This window comes from Zalophus californianus, chromosome 17 (assembly GCF_009762305.2).
Source record: "Zalophus californianus isolate mZalCal1 chromosome 17, mZalCal1.pri.v2, whole genome shotgun sequence".
Lineage (NCBI taxonomy): Eukaryota > Metazoa > Chordata > Mammalia > Carnivora > Otariidae > Zalophus > Zalophus californianus.
In genome coordinates, this window is record NC_045611.1 from 59,770 (window position 1) to 76,408 (window position 16,639).

The 16,639-nt window shown below is 55.2% G+C and overlaps 1 protein-coding gene and 1 pseudogene across 1 annotated transcript; both read left to right on the plus strand.

The window, feature by feature from the left end:
• Positions 1-1,537: 1,537 nt before the first annotated feature.
• Positions 1,538-13,683, plus strand: LOC113935472 (annotated as a pseudogene).
• LOC113935362 (5-hydroxyisourate hydrolase-like) lies at positions 13,606-16,528 on the plus strand. The gene is made up of 4 exons (XM_027617263.1): positions 13,606-13,892; positions 14,325-14,464; positions 15,687-15,822; positions 16,261-16,528. Exons 1-4 carry the CDS (start codon positions 13,839-13,841, stop codon positions 16,348-16,350), a joined length of 420 nt encoding a protein of 139 aa, XP_027473064.1. The 5' UTR covers positions 13,606-13,838; the 3' UTR covers positions 16,351-16,528.
• The last annotated feature ends 111 nt before the right edge of the window (positions 16,529-16,639 follow it).

The window sequence follows — 16,639 nt, forward strand, 5'->3', positions numbered from 1 at the left end:
CCCGGTGATGCCCTCCTCCATTTCCCCCGGAACTGACCTGGAACGCCCCCTGGGAGGCTGACCAATTCAAGATGAGGAGAGGTCTGTCTGTGCCTTCTTCCTCCCCTTCAGCAACAAGCCCCATTCTCAGGGTGACCACCAGCCTCCAAGAGCCGCCCCCCTCAAATCCACCTATTATCCACACGCTGCTGCAGCCCCACCTTCACAGAACAGGGCTGACCCGTGCTGTGAAAATGGTGGTGTAGGGTGCCCACGGTGACGTCAGCCTTGCCCTCACTCTCTCACATGGTCTCAGGTCACCGCGCGCAAGGGAGCTGGGTGCTGACACCCCTCTCAAGCGTCAGCTGCTAGCAGCCATTACCCTCATTTTGAAGAGGAGGCTCAGAGGAACGCCTGACGCTGGCTGGATTCCGAGTCTCTGTGCCCTGGTAGACAGCTGAGAAGCCCTTAGCTGAGGCCACTGTCCTATTCCAGGGTCACCTGGCTGGCCTCTGCACCTGCTGGCTTCCCAGCACCTCCCCCGACACTGTGGTAGCCATGGAAGGGCAGGTCAATAGTCCTTGGGCCACAGGACGTCAGCCGCTGAGACAACAGGGCAGGGTGGCCCGTGGCCCCCACCACACACCCTCTGTGACTGCAGCAGCCACCCCAGCTATGGCCAGCCCCACCTGCTTTCTGCTCTGCTGGTCGGCCACCCAGGTAAGGACATCGCTGGCTTGCTCCAGGACCTAGCTGGGCAGGTAAGGCTGTCACTCACCAGGACGGTCAACAGAGAACTCAGAACAGAAGAGCACCCTCCACAACCAGGGTGGGGATAAGCCAAACCAGGGCCCGAGCGGCACATGAAGCTCAACTTGTCTGAAATGTAGTAAATCTGTCTTTGACCCCTGGACTCTGCCTTGCCTGGCCACAGGTCTGGCCACAGGTCTGGCCCCGGTCCTATGAGCCCAGCCAGAATCTGAATCAGCCTCTGAGAACTATCCTTAGGGGGAGTGTCACCCACAGATGCTGTCTTTAAAAACCAAACTGCTTGGGGTACCTGGTGGCTCAGTCAGTTAAGCATCTAGCTCTTGATCTCAGCTCAGGTCTTGATCTCAGGGTCGGGAGTTTAAGCCCCACACTGGGCTCTGTACTGGGTGTGAAGCCCACTTAAAAAAAATATATATATATAGGGCGCCTGGGTGGCTCAGATGGTTAAGCGTCTGCCTTCGGCTCAGGTCATGATCCCAGGGTCCTGGGATCGAGTCCCGCATCGGGCTCCCTGCTCCTTGGGAGCCTGCTTCTCCCTCTGCTTCTCTCTCTCTCTCTCTCTCTCTCTCTCTCCCCACCTCTGTCGCTCATGAATAAATAAATAAAATCATTAAAAAAAAAAGACTGCAACATCCTTTAAAAAAAAAAAAATATACACACACACACACACACACACACACACACACACATATATATATCAAACTGCTCAAAATTTACTGACAGATTTTTAAAATACTTTTTTTAATTTAAGAGGCTGCTAATCTCATAACCGAGAGAAAAATCCTATAGCATTCTGATACATGCACTTTAATATCTTACTTCGAAAGCTCTCATAGTTAACAGCAACAATTTTATTGGGGTTTTTTTCTGATAATATGCAGTTGTTATGTTTCTAAAAATTAAGAAAATACAGAAAATAAAAAGCACCCAGTATCATAACTCCATTATTCAGAGGGAACATCAATTAACACAGCTCGTTAGAGCTTTCTCTTCATCACACACAAACAAGTGTGCACACTTGGACACCTGCACATTTCCCTTTTACAAACACTACAGAGCCCCTTACTCTCTCACCTGCCTCTTTCCCTTTACAAAGTATCTTGAACACCTTTCTTGCAGTTTTCACTGTTACATCATGACCAGGATTGGACTGTGCTTGAACCAACCCCGTTACTGGACATGAAAGGTGTTTCCAGAAAGAGTTTGTAGACCAGATTGGGGCCCAGTTTTGGTATAGATTAAAACATGCAGTGCATTCAGTGCTCAAGAAAGTTCTTCGATCTCCGGGATTTAGGGAGAAGCTGTTCACTCCACTTCACCCCTCCCTTGATGTCACAGAGCACCACCCCCCAGCCTTCCCCTGCAGAGGAAGGTGATGGGAAACCCTGGAGGCCATGGTGGAGGTGGAGGCCTTTGCTTTCTGGGGGGCAGAGGAGAACAGGACAGTGCTGACACCCAGGCTGGATCACGGGCATTGTCCCAAAGCCTGTCCCCTGTGCTTTTAACCTACTTCCCATTGGTTTTGCAGTTCTTTGCTCAGGCGATGCCTTTCAGTAATGGGGCTGCCAAGACACCTCAGAAGCTGGGGTTGGTGGTGGGAGATCCACATGAAACAAGACCCTCCAGCAGGTCCCTGTGGTGCTCACAAGAGCTGCCTTCATTGAACAGTTAGGCCTGTGCTATGGTCCCTCACCTCCTGTCCTTTTAGGGTACTCCCCCTGGATACGAGATGGAGGTGCTGACGTTCCCTCGTGTCCACTTCGGTCCCAGGAGGCAAAAGAGAGACTGGGTTTTCCCTCCCATCTCCATCCCAGAGAAAGAAAGAGGCCCATATCCAAAAATGGTGGCTCAGGTATTGCAAAGGGAGGATTCTGGTTTCGTTCTAGGGTTCCCTACGGAGAGGGACTGATACTCTACTGGGGTCCTTCTTGGCTGTTCTGCTTCTGTGTTGTCTTCGGGTCAAATCCAACAAGGACAAGGAAATCCGGTTTTTCTATAGCATCACTGGCAAGGGCGCTGAGGAACCTCCTCGTGGTGTGTTTATCATGGACAGAGAAGCAGGATGGCTAAAGGTGACAGTGCCCCTGGACAGAGAGCAGGAGTCCCACTATGTTGTGAGTGTCTCCTATGTGGCTTCAGGGTTGGGGAGCTGGCGGCAAGCCAGCCATCTCATTTTCTAAATATTTCAGACAGCCAGTGGATTTCTGCAGTTACTCATGAAGCGATTTTTGAGCACCTGTTATATTCCAGGTGCCGTGCATGAGAGTGAGGAGGGTGGAGGCAGGCAGAGCTGGGGGAGGGAGCAGGGACTTACAACTGAAGAATGAGCTCTGCAGTTGTGGACAAGTTCCAAGACTCACTGACGTGAGGATCCGTGAGAGGCAAGCTTCTGAGCTCAGGGCCAGAGCAGTACTGGAGGGAGGCCCAGGCTGTTGTTACAGTTTCTACCACCCCTGTTAGCTCCAGAGATGCACAATGGACAGTCCAGCTCTGGAGGGGAGAAACCCAGGACCCGTGCAGCAAAGACCAAGGTGCAGCAGGGGGACAGAAAGCAGCAAGAGAGGGCTGAGCAGAGGGAAGGAGCGGGTTGTGTGACTCTAGGTTGGAACATTCTAGACAGTCTCCAAAGGTTCAGAGTATAGGCTCCAGAGCCACACAAGCTACGGTGAGACCCCAGCTCTGACACTTTACTTTGTAGCCCTGGGTGTGGTAGTGACCCCCTCAGCCCCCCTTTGCTGTTGGGTTACTGCATGTGAAGCACTTTGAACAAGTTCTCAACGCATGTTAGCTGAGCACCCTTTTTAAACACAGGTCTCTGGGGTGTTTTGTCCAGAACACTCTCCACCACACCCTGTGGAGGGAAACCGAGGCCCAAATAAAGCCTCAGTCTGCTCTCTTCCCGAGGACATGTGCCCGTTCTCAGAGTCAAAGCGAGTTCCCAGGCAGGCCCACCCTCCGCCCCTGGGAAGGGAGAATGGGCATACGCTGCAGAAATCAAACCCTGAGTCCCCATGGTTCCCCCCAGCTGCACGGGAAGCCCAGCTGAGGCACTTCCCTTGGAAGAGGGAGAGGATGGGTCGGATGATGGCTAGCACTCTGCCCTGAGCATCACCTGAGGAAAACCTGAGCCACACTTAGTGGCATCCCCAGGTTGGAGTGCGGGCTGCTTTCTCAGACTCCCAAGCACTGACATGTTAAGATGAAGGTGCAAGGGGGGCTCTCACTGCCACTGGCCTTCTGTGGGACAGGCGCCCACGGGCTAGGGTGGCCCCACATGCCCATGCTGCTCCTGTATTGCTTTTCAGCTTTTCCTTCATGCTGTGTCTTCAAATGGGAATGCCGTGGAGGACCTGATGGAGACGGTGATCACAGTGACAGACGAGAACGACAGCAGGCCCGAATTCACCCAGGCGGCCTTTGAGGGGTCTGTGATGGAAAGAGCCCACCCAGATTAATTAGAACAATGGAGGGTTTTAGTGACACATGGCAGTAGTATCAGGGAAAATATAAAGAATCTGGGAAACTGAAGTATAAACAGCAGAGATCTTATTATGAATCCACACCCTGGGTTCCAGTGCACAGAAGGGTTCCACTTCAGGGACAGATGAAGGACTGCAGAGATTTTTGGGGGGGGGCGGTGTTCAAGCAACAGAGACTCTCTCAGGCTTGCTCAAGGGAGTTGGGACTGCGGAGGGCTACACATGGAGAGGCTCCTACAAAGAGGGGCCAACAAGGGCCATAAAGCAAGAAGGTCCTTCTGGGCCCCAGCAAGTGCAGGGGTCACGGGTCTGCCACTGTCCAGGTGACACCCACTGGTTGCCTCACTTCTGTCTCTGGGTCCTGTGTCTGCATTTGCTGGTGTCTGCATCCCTCTCACTGGTGCCCGGACAGATGCTCCTCCACCGTGTGGTCGTTCTCATTTCACAGCTTCCTCTACACCCCTTTTCTGTGTCAGCTTCCGTTTCTCCCCGATAAATGCCCTACATATTTCCCAGTTCGTGGTCTGGCAAACAAGAACCTGACTGATTATTCTTGATCCAAGGGACGCTCTGGTTTCAACTGGCTCTTTCTTACCGATTGAGGAGTTACCAGGCCTCCGGACATGACTGTACAATGACTGTAGGCAGCGCTGACAGGCCCGCGTGCCCACCGCTTCCAACCCAACATTTTGGGAATGGATGTTGAGGTCCTCATTCTCTGGGACTGAAGATAAATGAAACCAAAAGTCACAGAGCATTTCATGTGAAAAGACCTTGTGACGGACGCTTTCTTCTCCCTCCCAGCCCACCACTAGCAGGCACTAAAGCTTTCTTCCTCTTTTTCTGTTTCTTTTCTGTCTTTGTGCTGCCTTTGGCCCTGCGACAAACCACAGCTCACCAGCCAGCACCAGCCGTCCCCTGATCACCCACGTGAGCTACACACGGGTTCCAGGCTATCTCAGTAGACCAAACTCCAGAGGCTTGCTTCAAGCAACCGGGGAGCACGGCCCCCACCCATCTCTGCCCACCCCCTCACACGTCTCTCCATCGGGCTTGTGTGCTTGGCTCCAGCTCTGGATGTGAGGCCAGTGTCCAGATAGGAAGTACTCCCCTGACAATGGCAGGGGAGGACGAAGGACAGACAGGCCTGAAAACAGGGAACACCTGGAAAGATGAGATATGAAACAGGTACCTCACCTTCCCCTTGAGTACCTGATAGAATCTCAGCACCCTGACGCCCCATGTCAATGAGGGACAAGGATCCCACAATGACAGCCATGTCAGAAGATGCCCGAAAGAGAAAAAAAGGGAGAGAGAGAGGCAAACCAAGAAACAGATCCTTCACTCTAGAGAACACCCTGATGGTCACCAGAGGGGAGGGAGGGGAGGGGGATGAAGCAGAGCACCTGTCCTGATGAGTGCCAGCTGAGGTACGGAAGTGATGAATCACTATATTGTACACCTGAAACTAGAAGTACACTATATGTTAACCGACTGGAATTTAAATAAATACTTAAAAAATGAAATAAAAAATGTTCAAAAGATGCCCTGGGATACCTGGCTGGCTCAGTTGGTGGAGCAAAGCGACTCTCAACCTCGGGGTCGTGAGGCTGACCCCCACATTGGGTGTAGAGATTACTTAAATAAATAAATCATTAAAAACAAAAATAATAAATGCAAAAAAAATCTAACGATTAAAGATTTAAAGGAAAAGTAAACAAATCACCTGGAATTTATTATAATAATTTGGTGAATTATTTGAACTAGAACTTATATCCCTTAATAAGAAGTTTTATTACCTGCGTAGTGAAGAGACTAAAAAAGGAAAACATTTAGTTTTGGATTTCTATCTTAATTTGTATTGCCCTGCCGGTTGTTAGCTGCTGAGATTATCAACTCTTCTCCCCTGTACCCTTGCAGGAACATCCGTGATGCAAATCACAGCAACGGACGCGGACGACCATGAGAACACCTACCATCCTCAGCACCTCACTCCAGCATGTTCACCATCAGCTGGAACACGGGAGGCATCTCTGTGCTCGCTTCTGGGCTGGACCCACAGGTCAGGGGGCAGCAGGGGCCTCCCGGTGGTGCAGTTAAATGGACATTTGCCCCAGTTGGTAAGGCATGGGCAGCAGGTAGTCGGAACAAACACCAGCCTATCAATTAGAACAGGTTCCCAACCAGTCAGAACCGAGTCCTGACCAATTAGAACATGAACCAAGCAATCAGAAGAGGCACTTATCAGGGGCACATGGCTGGCTGAGTCGGTTGAGCATCTGCCTTCAGCTCAGATCATGATCTCGGGGTCCTAGGATGGAGTCCCACATCGGACTCCTTGCTCAGCGGGAAGCCTGCTTCTCCCTCTACCCCTGCTCATGCTCTCTCTCTGTGTATCTGTCTTAAATGAATAAATGAAATCTTTGGGGAAAAAAAGGAAGAGAAAAGGCATCTACCGGCTGGTGCAGGCAGGCTGACTGAGCCCTGGGCGTAGTAAGCCCTAAGGTATCACTGGGGTAAATTACAAATGTGACCCGAGAGACCTCGTCCCGTAACTAGCAAAATGAAATGACTCTGTTTCCCACAAATTAGACCACATTCTCTGGTGAAAATAGAAAATACTAGCTTCACGCCCCCCATAAATGAAGGGGTCCCCCCAGTCCAGGAAACTTTCCCCCTCGGTCAGCTTTGGGAGGGGATGGTCTGATTTATGCACAGTTTGCTTCCTTGAGTGGTGAGTCAAGGTGAAAGTGGAGGTATCAGTCTCTCCTTGAGTGCTCCTGGAAGCTGGTCCTTTCCTGGAGGGGAGGGCCCTCTGGGTCTGCTGCCCCTGGCATCCCGTATTTACTCTCTGGGTGCCATTGGGTGGACCCAACCCTGCGTCTTGCATCCCCAGGGCTGACTGCCACATGCCTGTGTGCAGAGCGCTCCTGTGTACACCCTGATAGTCCAGGCCACCGACCTCCACAGTGAAGGCTACGGTCCACAGCAACAGCCGTGATCACAGTCGCCCAGAGCAACCCCAACCCTCCCGTCTTCAGCCCCGCTGGGGTGAGTCCTGGCAAAGTCTGTGGATGTCTCGTGACCCGTGTGAGCAGCAGTGTCATGATTCAGACCGCAGCCTGGCGGCGATTTAGAACCCTCTGGACATCTTTGGGTCACACCATCCCCGGGCAAAGGGCAGCCCTCTCGGCCGACTTGGATGGGCAGATGAGCGTGGAAGGCAGAGCCCATTATACAGGCAAGATGTGGTTGTCCTGAGGCCAGGGAAAGGGCTCCCTCTCTGGCCGGGAGCCCTCTGGATCCCACTGGGTGGGAATGAAGAGCCCCTGGGCCCAGATAGCAGGAACCGACTCAAGGATTCTTCAGGAACATGGGGTACAGCACACTTGGATGAGTAAAGGATAGAGGGAATTTATCATAAACGGAGTAGGGGTTTGGGGTGCAGCTGAGCCTTACGAGGGCTGGGAAGCAGGGTCTGGAAAGCTTTCCTGGAAGCAGGAAACCCCTAGGAATCCAGGCCACCTTGTCTGTCTGTCCCTCTCCCTCACTCCCTCTGCCCCACCTTTCTGCCTGTGCTCAGTTCTCCCTCTGCAGCCGGACTCTGTCTCCCCCTGCATATTTGCATACTCAGTAGGTCCCTTCCTCCACGGGACATTTACTTAGCACCACCTTGTGGCCAAGCCCTGTTCCAGGCAGGGAATGGCCGAGGGTCACAGGGCCATATCCCCTACGACTGAAACGGAGAGGCGGTTATAGACATTCCCCCCACCATCCAAACAGTTCTGAGCAGTAAAGCCAGCACCGCTCCCGCGGCCACAGGGGCTGGAGTCAGGGCGTCCCCTGAGCCTGGCAGGTGCTTCAGCAGGAGCTCCCCTAACCGTCACACGGGCCAGGCTTTCGACAGACACTTGCTCCCCGTGGAGACTGAGTGGGAAGGGACCTGACAGGGAGGGGCAGGGGACAGGCTGGAGAAGCCACTCCAGGCCCAACTTCTTGCTCGGCTCCTGGGCCTGCAGGGCTGACGACCATGGACCCTGGCTGCAACCCACGAACAGAGCCCAGGGCGGCTACACTGGGCCCCAAGGACACATCCTCCTCAGCTGGTGCCCACCTGGGACCCGAGCTGCTGGAGCCTGGGAGACGTGGTGTCAACTTTGCAGCCCCTTTGCTACAGGGTGACAACAGACACCGAGCTGTTGGGAGTCCCTATTGCCCACATGCACGTCCAGAGCACTGAGCAGAGCCTTTGCAGGTGCCCAGCTCGGCCGACAGACGCTGCCTTAAGAGGAGACCCTCCACTGTGGCCCCTCTTGCTTAAGGACAGTGGGCTTTGAGGCTGGCCCAGGCTGTGTGTTTCCTGAGTCCCCACAGAGGATACCAGGAACGAGGGCCTCTGTCTTTCTCTTGCAGTATGTGGGCCAGGTGTTTGAGAACAAGGTGGATGCCGGGTCAGGGAGGCTGAAGGTGCAGGACGCAGACCCCCCCGGCTCCCCCGCATGGAAGGCCATGTTCTCCATCCTGAATGACAGAGCAGGTCTCTTCACTGTCACCACAGACCCTGAGACCAATGACGGCCTTTTGAAAACAGCCAAGGTGGGTGTGAGCTCTGAGGAGACGGCCACCGTGACCCGCTAGCTCTGGGGCCGGGCGGGAGCAGACACCACGCTCTTCGCCAGGAGCACAGCTGCCCAGTGAGGGCTTCCGGCTGCGATGGTGGTCCTCTCTGGTCCTTGCGTCACAATGGCCACATCATCACCCTGGACCTCAGAAGTGCTGCCTCATTAACTGTTTTCTCCAAGAAAAAAACTAACCTGGGAGGTTTCCATAGAGCTAAACTGGAACCTGTGTCTTCAGCTGGGTTCCCCCTAAAGTGGGAGGGACCCTGGGGGTGCTGAGGAGGGACGGGGGGGACACAGGAAGCGGGGAGAGAAAAGGGGTCCCAAGAAGAGAGGGGCTCAGGCCCCCGGGGCCGTCTGAGCAATGCCTCAGCATCGTCTTGTCTGAGACACGCGTCTGCCTTCTCCTGTGCCTGAAGTTGCTGCTTTACCCCTGGAGGCAGGAAGCCAGGTCCCCAGAGCCACAGCAGTCTCGGGGCGGGCAGAGGGACCTGGAGACATCTGCTCCCCCCTTCCCCAGACAAGCCGAAGATGAACTCTCAGAGAGAGAGAAACGAGAACACAGGGAGGGAAGGAGCCGTGGGGGAAGTGGAACCTTAGGGAGCTCGGGGACCTCTGCTGGGCTGAGGATTTTTTCTCAGGAGGCTGGGGAGGGCGAGGCACTTAGAGCTATTTGCTCCCAAAGTGGTCTTTTGGCCCCAGAATACTGGGACACTTAGAATAAACATGGAGAAGGCCAAAGGCAGCATCTAGACAAGACTGGGGGACAGAAAGGCTAAAATTCAAGAATTCCTCCAAGGGCATGTCCCAGGACATTTACCTCCCAACCTGCATCCAACCTGAGAAGGTGCCGGGGGGTGAGTTGACCCCTGCGAGTAACCACACGCCTTGCTGGGGCCGAGGCCTACATCAGAGGGGTCCAGTTCCAGCTGACCCCTGGCCCAGCCATCTGGAGACACTTTCAGATAATTCTGCTCAGGGCCCAACACTGCCTCACAAGTCTGAGGATAATAAAACAGCAAACACACCATCTCAGTAAGTGCCACGGGTGGTTTATGTCCCAACACTCAGTTTTCACACCAACTCCAGCAGAGCAGTGCTGCAATTATGGACGTTCGATGGTGGGTAAACTGAGGCACAGAGAAGCGAGGTCACCTGCTTGGGCTGCACTGCAAATGGCAGAGCCAGGATCTTAACCAGAGTCCACTTCCTCACTGCTAGGCTGTGTGAAGTATCTGAGAGCCAGTGCAGCGTGGAGCGCTCTCGACCACGGCCACTCCTGCCCTGCCATCCCAAGCCGTGACCTTCCCTCGGGAGAGGCAGACAGCCACAGGCTAGAGCCTGCACCCTCTTGCAGGCGAGCCAAAGCGGGGCCTACTGTGCCAAGTCCCCTGACCACCCTCTCCTGTGTTCCTCAGGGTTTGGATTTTGAGACCACACAGCAATACACCCTCTACATGACAGTGGCGAACGCGGTTGGCGTCACTCCCCACATCCACAGCCACCGTCACCGTGGATGTGCTGGACATGAATGAGGCCCCTGTCTTTGTACCCCCACTAAAGATAGTGTAAGTGCCCAGGGATTTTGGTGTGGGCCAGGAAATCACATCGTACAGGACCCAGGACCCAGACAGCCTCCAGTGTCAGAAAATCAGGTGGGACTGGAGGTGTGCCTTGGTCTCAAGGCACCCAGGGCTGAAATTCAGCCACATATCTGGAGACCTAGCCAGAGGAAAGACTTAAATTTGTCAGCACCTGGTTGCTCACTACACCCTGGGAGGCTGGTTGGGGGACACATGGTCCCAGCCCTCTAAGAATGAGGGTTGAATCCCTTTCAGGTACCAGATATGGCATGACCCAAGCCATCGGCTGGACATCAGCTCAGAAATAGGAGTCATTTCCACTCGAGCCAGTCTGCACGGGGACGACATGAAGGACCACACATTTTCAGCTGTTGTCATAGCTATGGACGATGGTAACGGTTTGAATGTTTCATCACTGGGCCACGTCCCTCCACTGATGCAAAGCTCTGAAACACGTTATGCTCCGTGTTGTGGCTAAGCTGTGTGTACGTGATGATCTCAACGTATCTTCACCAGAAACTGAGGAGGAGGAACTGTATTATCTTACCCATTTTATCCATGAAAACGCAAGTTTGCGGAGACGAAACGATCTAAGCTGCATCCCGGGGGCGAGTAAAGGCTTGAGCGAGGCTGTCCAGGCTTCCAAGCAGAACCTCTCAGGGAGTCCAGCAAGGCGACCGGGGCCACACACCATCAGCACTGGGAGGAGAGTAGCGGGGCTGCCCCCACACACCCTAAGGGACAAAGTACACACATACAGTGCTGTGCCGCATGCCCACACCTTGTGCAAATACCCACACGCATGCCCGCGGGTGATTCTCACACTCACAGAGAGCACACAAGCTGACATGTGCACACACACTCGGTCATACACATTCACGTGCATTGTCACACTCACACACATACTCTCAGAACATCCTGCTCAGGTGACTTTACCTGGGACCACCAGCACCTGGCAGACCGTACCCAAAAATCATGTGCTGGACCCAGGCCTGAGGACCCAGTGAGGACCCAGGGCTCTGTGGAGAAGCTGTGTTTGGAGTCAGATTGGAGATAAATGGTAAGATGAAGCCGACTCTTTTCAGGCTGGTTCAGTGAGCCAGTGAGAGATAGGCCTGTGGGGAGGGGTGCCGGAGGGACAGCCGACCACAGGAGATGGCATCTAAGTTGGAGGAAATGTGGCAGCTCACCAGTTTGTAGGGCCTTATCTCTTCCATCTCATTCTTTCCTTAGGGCAACCTCCTGCCATGGGCACCGGGACCCTTCTCCTCACTTTCTCTGACACAGACAGCCCAGCAGTAGGCTCACAGTGCCTTTCCACCTGCCAGAGGGGACCAGAGTCCCCAGCTGTAAGTATGGGTCACCGGGATCTTTCACCAAAAGACTGTGCACGGACTTGATATGTTACAGCTCACGCTGTTAATGTTCTTATCATTTTTAAGTGTTTTCATATTTTATTATAACTTTGACTCCAAAGATGGGCCATTTAAATATTTATTGTGATAGCATTCTGGTAGATATAGGGCTCTTGAAGAAGTACCTTATTCTAATTTGCCTATAGGTGCCAAAAGAAACCCTGTCATCTTCTCATCAGAGAAGTTTCCAGAGTATGCAATGTCCCAGTGTTAACCCTAGTTCTCAGGGAGGGCTGAGTGCCGGGAGGCCACGCATGGGCTGAGTGTCTCAAGCCTCCTGTGAAAGGGTTAGGGACCCTACACACAGCAGTTCTGTCTGGGTGGATGCAGGATGGGGAAGTAGGCCCCAGAGAGGCCCTGGAACGACCTGTGACAACTCCCTGCTCTCCCACCCTCTCTCCCGATCACTAAGTTCTCTCCTGGGCTGAAGAGTGTCCGGTGTCTAGAAAGGGACTTACAGGGCAAGAGCTAGCCCCATCCACAAGTGCTCATCCCGGAGATGGTCGCTGGTGTAAGTTTTCTGTGTCTCATACTGGAAAATATCCTAATACAGAGCCTCTCTGTGCCTCCTCTATATAATGGGGATAATACCACCGACATCATGAAGCTGTCATGAGGATTAAATGAAGTAGTGGAAGCTCTGGACACACTCAGAGCATCACACTAGACACCTCCACCTTGCTACACCCTTTTATGCCTCACCACCCGTCACCGCCCAGGGACTATTCATTTTGCACACAAATGGGCCTCATTCTTTTTAATGGACTGCAGAGCATGCTGGTCTGTAACAGGGCTCGTTTATTTAATTGTCCCCAGTGGAGACAGTCTGGTTGTTTCTTGTCTATTATACCCATGGGTGTATGTAAAAACAGGTGTGAGCATCTGTTTGGGGTTATCTCCTATAAACATAATCTCGCCCAAACGTCATGTGTATTTAAATCTCAAATAGGTGTTTCTTACTTACCTCCAAATAGGTGTAACCGGCACACTCCCACCCTTTGCTAGGAGGGTCTCCTTCCCTGCCTTGGAGGAGTCTGATGCTTAACCTACACATAGTCGGTGCTCACTCTCCAGTAATTAGAAAATGCACTTTGACAGGAAGAAACAGCTCCCATATCCAGAGCAACACAGCAGTCGACCAACTAGTCATGTAGACCTTTGCAGATTTTAAATATAATAGGGTGTCCTTATCTTTACTTACCTTGCATAAAATGTTTATATTATATAATTGTAATGCTCATCTGTCCCTTTTCTCCCTACCGCGCAGCCCAGGCCCGAACCGGTCAGGGTGCAGAGCCTGCTTCAGGGTGGGGGCGGGGGGAGCAGCGCCACCAGAGCGGCAGGTCAGAGAGCTGCTCAACCTCGGGAGTCCTTACTGCCCTGATTTTACAGAAGAGGAAACTGAGGCACCACCACGTGGTCTCTCGGGGCAGTCGGTATTGCAAAACTTTTCTGCCCCCTCTGAGGGGCTTCCATCAAAATCCTTACTGCCCCGGCGAAGGGGAAAAACAAACAAAAAACAAAACGTAGTTCTGGGACTCCTGGAGCCGTGTCCGGCTCACGCGCGTCCCCGACCTCCCGGCCCTGCGCCCATGGCCCCGACCCGCCTGGACCCCAACCCGTCCCGAGCTCCCCCGCACCGCCGCCATCCAGCCCTGCCCGGAGCCCGGCCGACCCCCGGAACGGACCCAGCCCCGCCCCACCTCCCGCAGGTGCGCTCAACTCCACTTCCGGCCCTGGGCGGAGCCTCCGCGGCCCCCGCAGGTCTGTGCGCCCCTGTCGCCCCCCACCCCCAGCCGTGCAGCGAAGCCCCTGGGACACCCCAGGTGGACCCTGAGCGGAGCCGTCCTCCCCGCCAGAGGGACGCGCCCCCCAACCTGAGTCTGGTCGGACACAGGACTCTTGGGCCCTGGGAGGGGCCAGGGTCCGGGCAAGGGCGGGCTCGGGGAGGTGCCTGCTCCCCGGGACCAGCTCCCGTTCTGGGGGAGAGTGATGCAGGCCGCTCCGAGACTGCGGGCGCTCCAGCGACACCTGGGCTCCTCGGAGGTAGGGGGCAGGCCCCGACGCTGGCTCCCGGCTCGTCAGCAGGGCCAGGGCTGAGGTCCCAGGTGACCCCTGAGCCAGGGGACAGAGGGCTGGACTCTGGGAGAACGAGCACCCGGCGTCTGGCCACCCGCAGCCGGCACGGAGTGGCTGGAGGCGGGCGGGGGGGCCTCTGTGCGGAGATGCCCTTCAGTGTCCGGACGCAGGGGAGGGGGCCCGGTAGGAGCTGGTGTGGCGGCCGTGCGGGGCTAGCCGGCATTGTTTATCAGCTGCCTTTCAGTGTGTTAACCCCACAGCCTCGGCGGCTGACTCAGCAGCTCCTGCCGCCGCCACCCCCCGCCCCCAGGGTCCAGCAGCCCTGCTGTTGACTCTAGGGCCAATGTGGACACAAGGCTGGGCCCCACGTGCTCATTCTGTCCCTCTCTTGTGGTGCAGGGCAGAGGCATGGAGCCGACCAGCAGCCCACTGACCACACACGTGCTGGACACTGCCTGGGGGCTTCCGGCCCAGGGCCTCTGCCTCTGTCTGTCTAGGCTTGAGGACCATGGCCGGCAGTGGACGGAGCTGAGGAAAAGGTAGGCTTGAGGTCTGGGCGGGCCGTGAGTCCAGACCACCTCTCCCTAGCCAGGGGGCAAGGAGGAGAACGCAGCCAGCCAGTGAGTGCTGCGGTGTGGTCCCCTCAGCCTCGCACCCCCAGTGCCTCTGCCTGAGGGCAGGGCTGGCTAAGGCCCGCGGTGTAACCCAAGGGCCTCATGGTCACCGTGACTGACAGGTAACCTTGTGCCAGGCAGCTGAGCACATTACTTCTCTTCTTATTCTCACTACAGCCTGTGGGCAGGCCCCATAATTACCCCTTTTATAGATGGAAAGACTGAGACAGCAAGAGGTAAGTAAAAGCTAGGATCCCATGCCTCGCCTGGCCGCTGGGCCCTCAGCAGGCCCTGGGCCCTGGCCCCAGGCTCAGGCTCTGCTGGGGCAGGCCCAGCGCCGCAGCGCCTGGTAGCTGCCCTGTGAGCCTCTCGGAGGAGGCAGGCTCCCTCTGGTGGTGGGAGTGGGCGGCTGGGCCCCAAAGGTTCAGGGCCAGAGGGCATGGAGCTCATTCCCCTGCCCTTCACCGAGGATGGGGGTCCAGGTCCCATCTGAGTGGCCTGCTCTGGTCCTAAAAGAATCCATGGAGTCCCCTAGAGGGTCACATAGACCCATTCCCAACCCCCCATAAACTGTGGGTACAGGACAGAAACTTGAATCACAGCTGGTGGGAACGATGCCAGGGCTCTCCAGGGGTGACGGGGGCCGGGGGCGGGGGCGTGGGCATAAATCGGTGAGCAAAGCGACAGGCCCTCCGATCGGACACTCCGTGCAGTGCAAACTGGCCACCATGCAGATGGGGGTGTGGGTACAGTTACTGGCTAGAAAGCCACACACAATGTAGTAAATGAAAAGTACAAGTTATCAAACAGCATGTATAATATAATCCATTTTAGGGTATTTTCCTAGGTTTACAAATAAGCAGTTATGTGTAGAGAAAATGTGGAAAAATATATGCCAATATAAAGGGATTGTTGCTTATAAAATAGGTTTGGTTTTCTTGTGTGTGTGTTTTTTTTTTTTTTTTAACTTTTCTGCTTCTCCGTATTGCAGTTCTGTCTACAGAAACAGTGCAGTGGTGTCCCTGAGCTCCTCCGGGACCCCAGGCTCTAGACCTACTGTGGGGGAGTCTGAGGCCCCTGGCCACGCAGACCCTGGAGGGCCAGGCAGGGGCAAGTCCTCACCAACCCCTCCCTCCCCTCTCCCCAGCTACACCGACTCGGACGGCCGCTGCCCAGGGCTCCTGCCACCAGGCCCGATGAAGGCAGGCACCTACAAGCTGTCCTTTGACACCGAGGGCTACTGGAAGAAGAGGGGGCAGGAAAGCTTCTACCCATACGTGGAGGTGAGGACCCAGGGTGGAGGCCCGTGACTCACCCAGGTCCCTGCAGTGGGCAGGCTGGTCCTACCCCTCCCACGTCTCCCAGGGCGGTAGCAGTGAGTCCACGGCTTTGAGCTCCCAGAAAAAAGGTGTCCAGGGACTTTACCACAACACACCCGTCCCTGCCCTGTCCCTGGGTGAGGCGATGGGGGGCAGGGCCCGAAGTGACTCAGCCCCTGTGGACAAAGGCACTGACCCTGTTCAAGGTGGATCTTTTGGGTTCCTCAGGTTGATGACTCTCTCCAGAGAGGATTCGGCCACATCACAGCCCTGGCCAGGTTTCCAGCTCTCCACAAGCCCCAGCTGGCCCCACTTAACTCTGCCCCTGGCCCACAGGCTGGGCTGTTTGCGTGCTGCATACGAGCCCCTCACTCTCTTCCCGGTGCCTTCTCTGCTTCTCAGGTTGTTTTCACCATCACTGACGAGACCCACCGGTTCCACGTGCCCCTGCTGCTGAGCCCATGGTCCTACACCACGTATCGAGGGAGCTAGTGGCCGGGCCATCGCCTCTGGCCAACTGCTGGCCTGTGAGCATTGATCCCATCCCCACGGCTCCCTGAGGCACCCCAAGAGAGGGCAGCAGGTCATCTCCCTGTGGGAGATTCTGGCCCTCCACCTCCAGTAGCAGCTGAGTCTCAGGCCTCAATAAAGTCGGTGTCGGCATCTGTAAGCCTGCGGCAGTCCCTGGGCTCAGCTGGTGCTGCCCTGGCCCCGAGGTGGGAGGGAGGGCGGGCAGGGGTATGCACAGACTGGACCGGCAGCAGGGAAGGAAGTGGTCAGG

Bases quoted from the DNA above. Each gene is read 5' to 3' on its own strand.
- LOC113935362 (XM_027617263.1), top strand. From the start codon at position 13,839: ATGCAGGCCGCTCCGAGACTGCGGGCGCTCCAGCGACACCTGGGCTCC. The intron at 13,893-14,324 runs GTAGGGGGCAGG...CTTGTGGTGCAG, and splicing joins GACACCTGGGCTCCTCGGAG to GGCAGAGGCATGGAGCCGAC. The intron at 15,823-16,260 runs GTGAGGACCCAG...TCTGCTTCTCAG, and splicing joins GCTTCTACCCATACGTGGAG to GTTGTTTTCACCATCACTGA.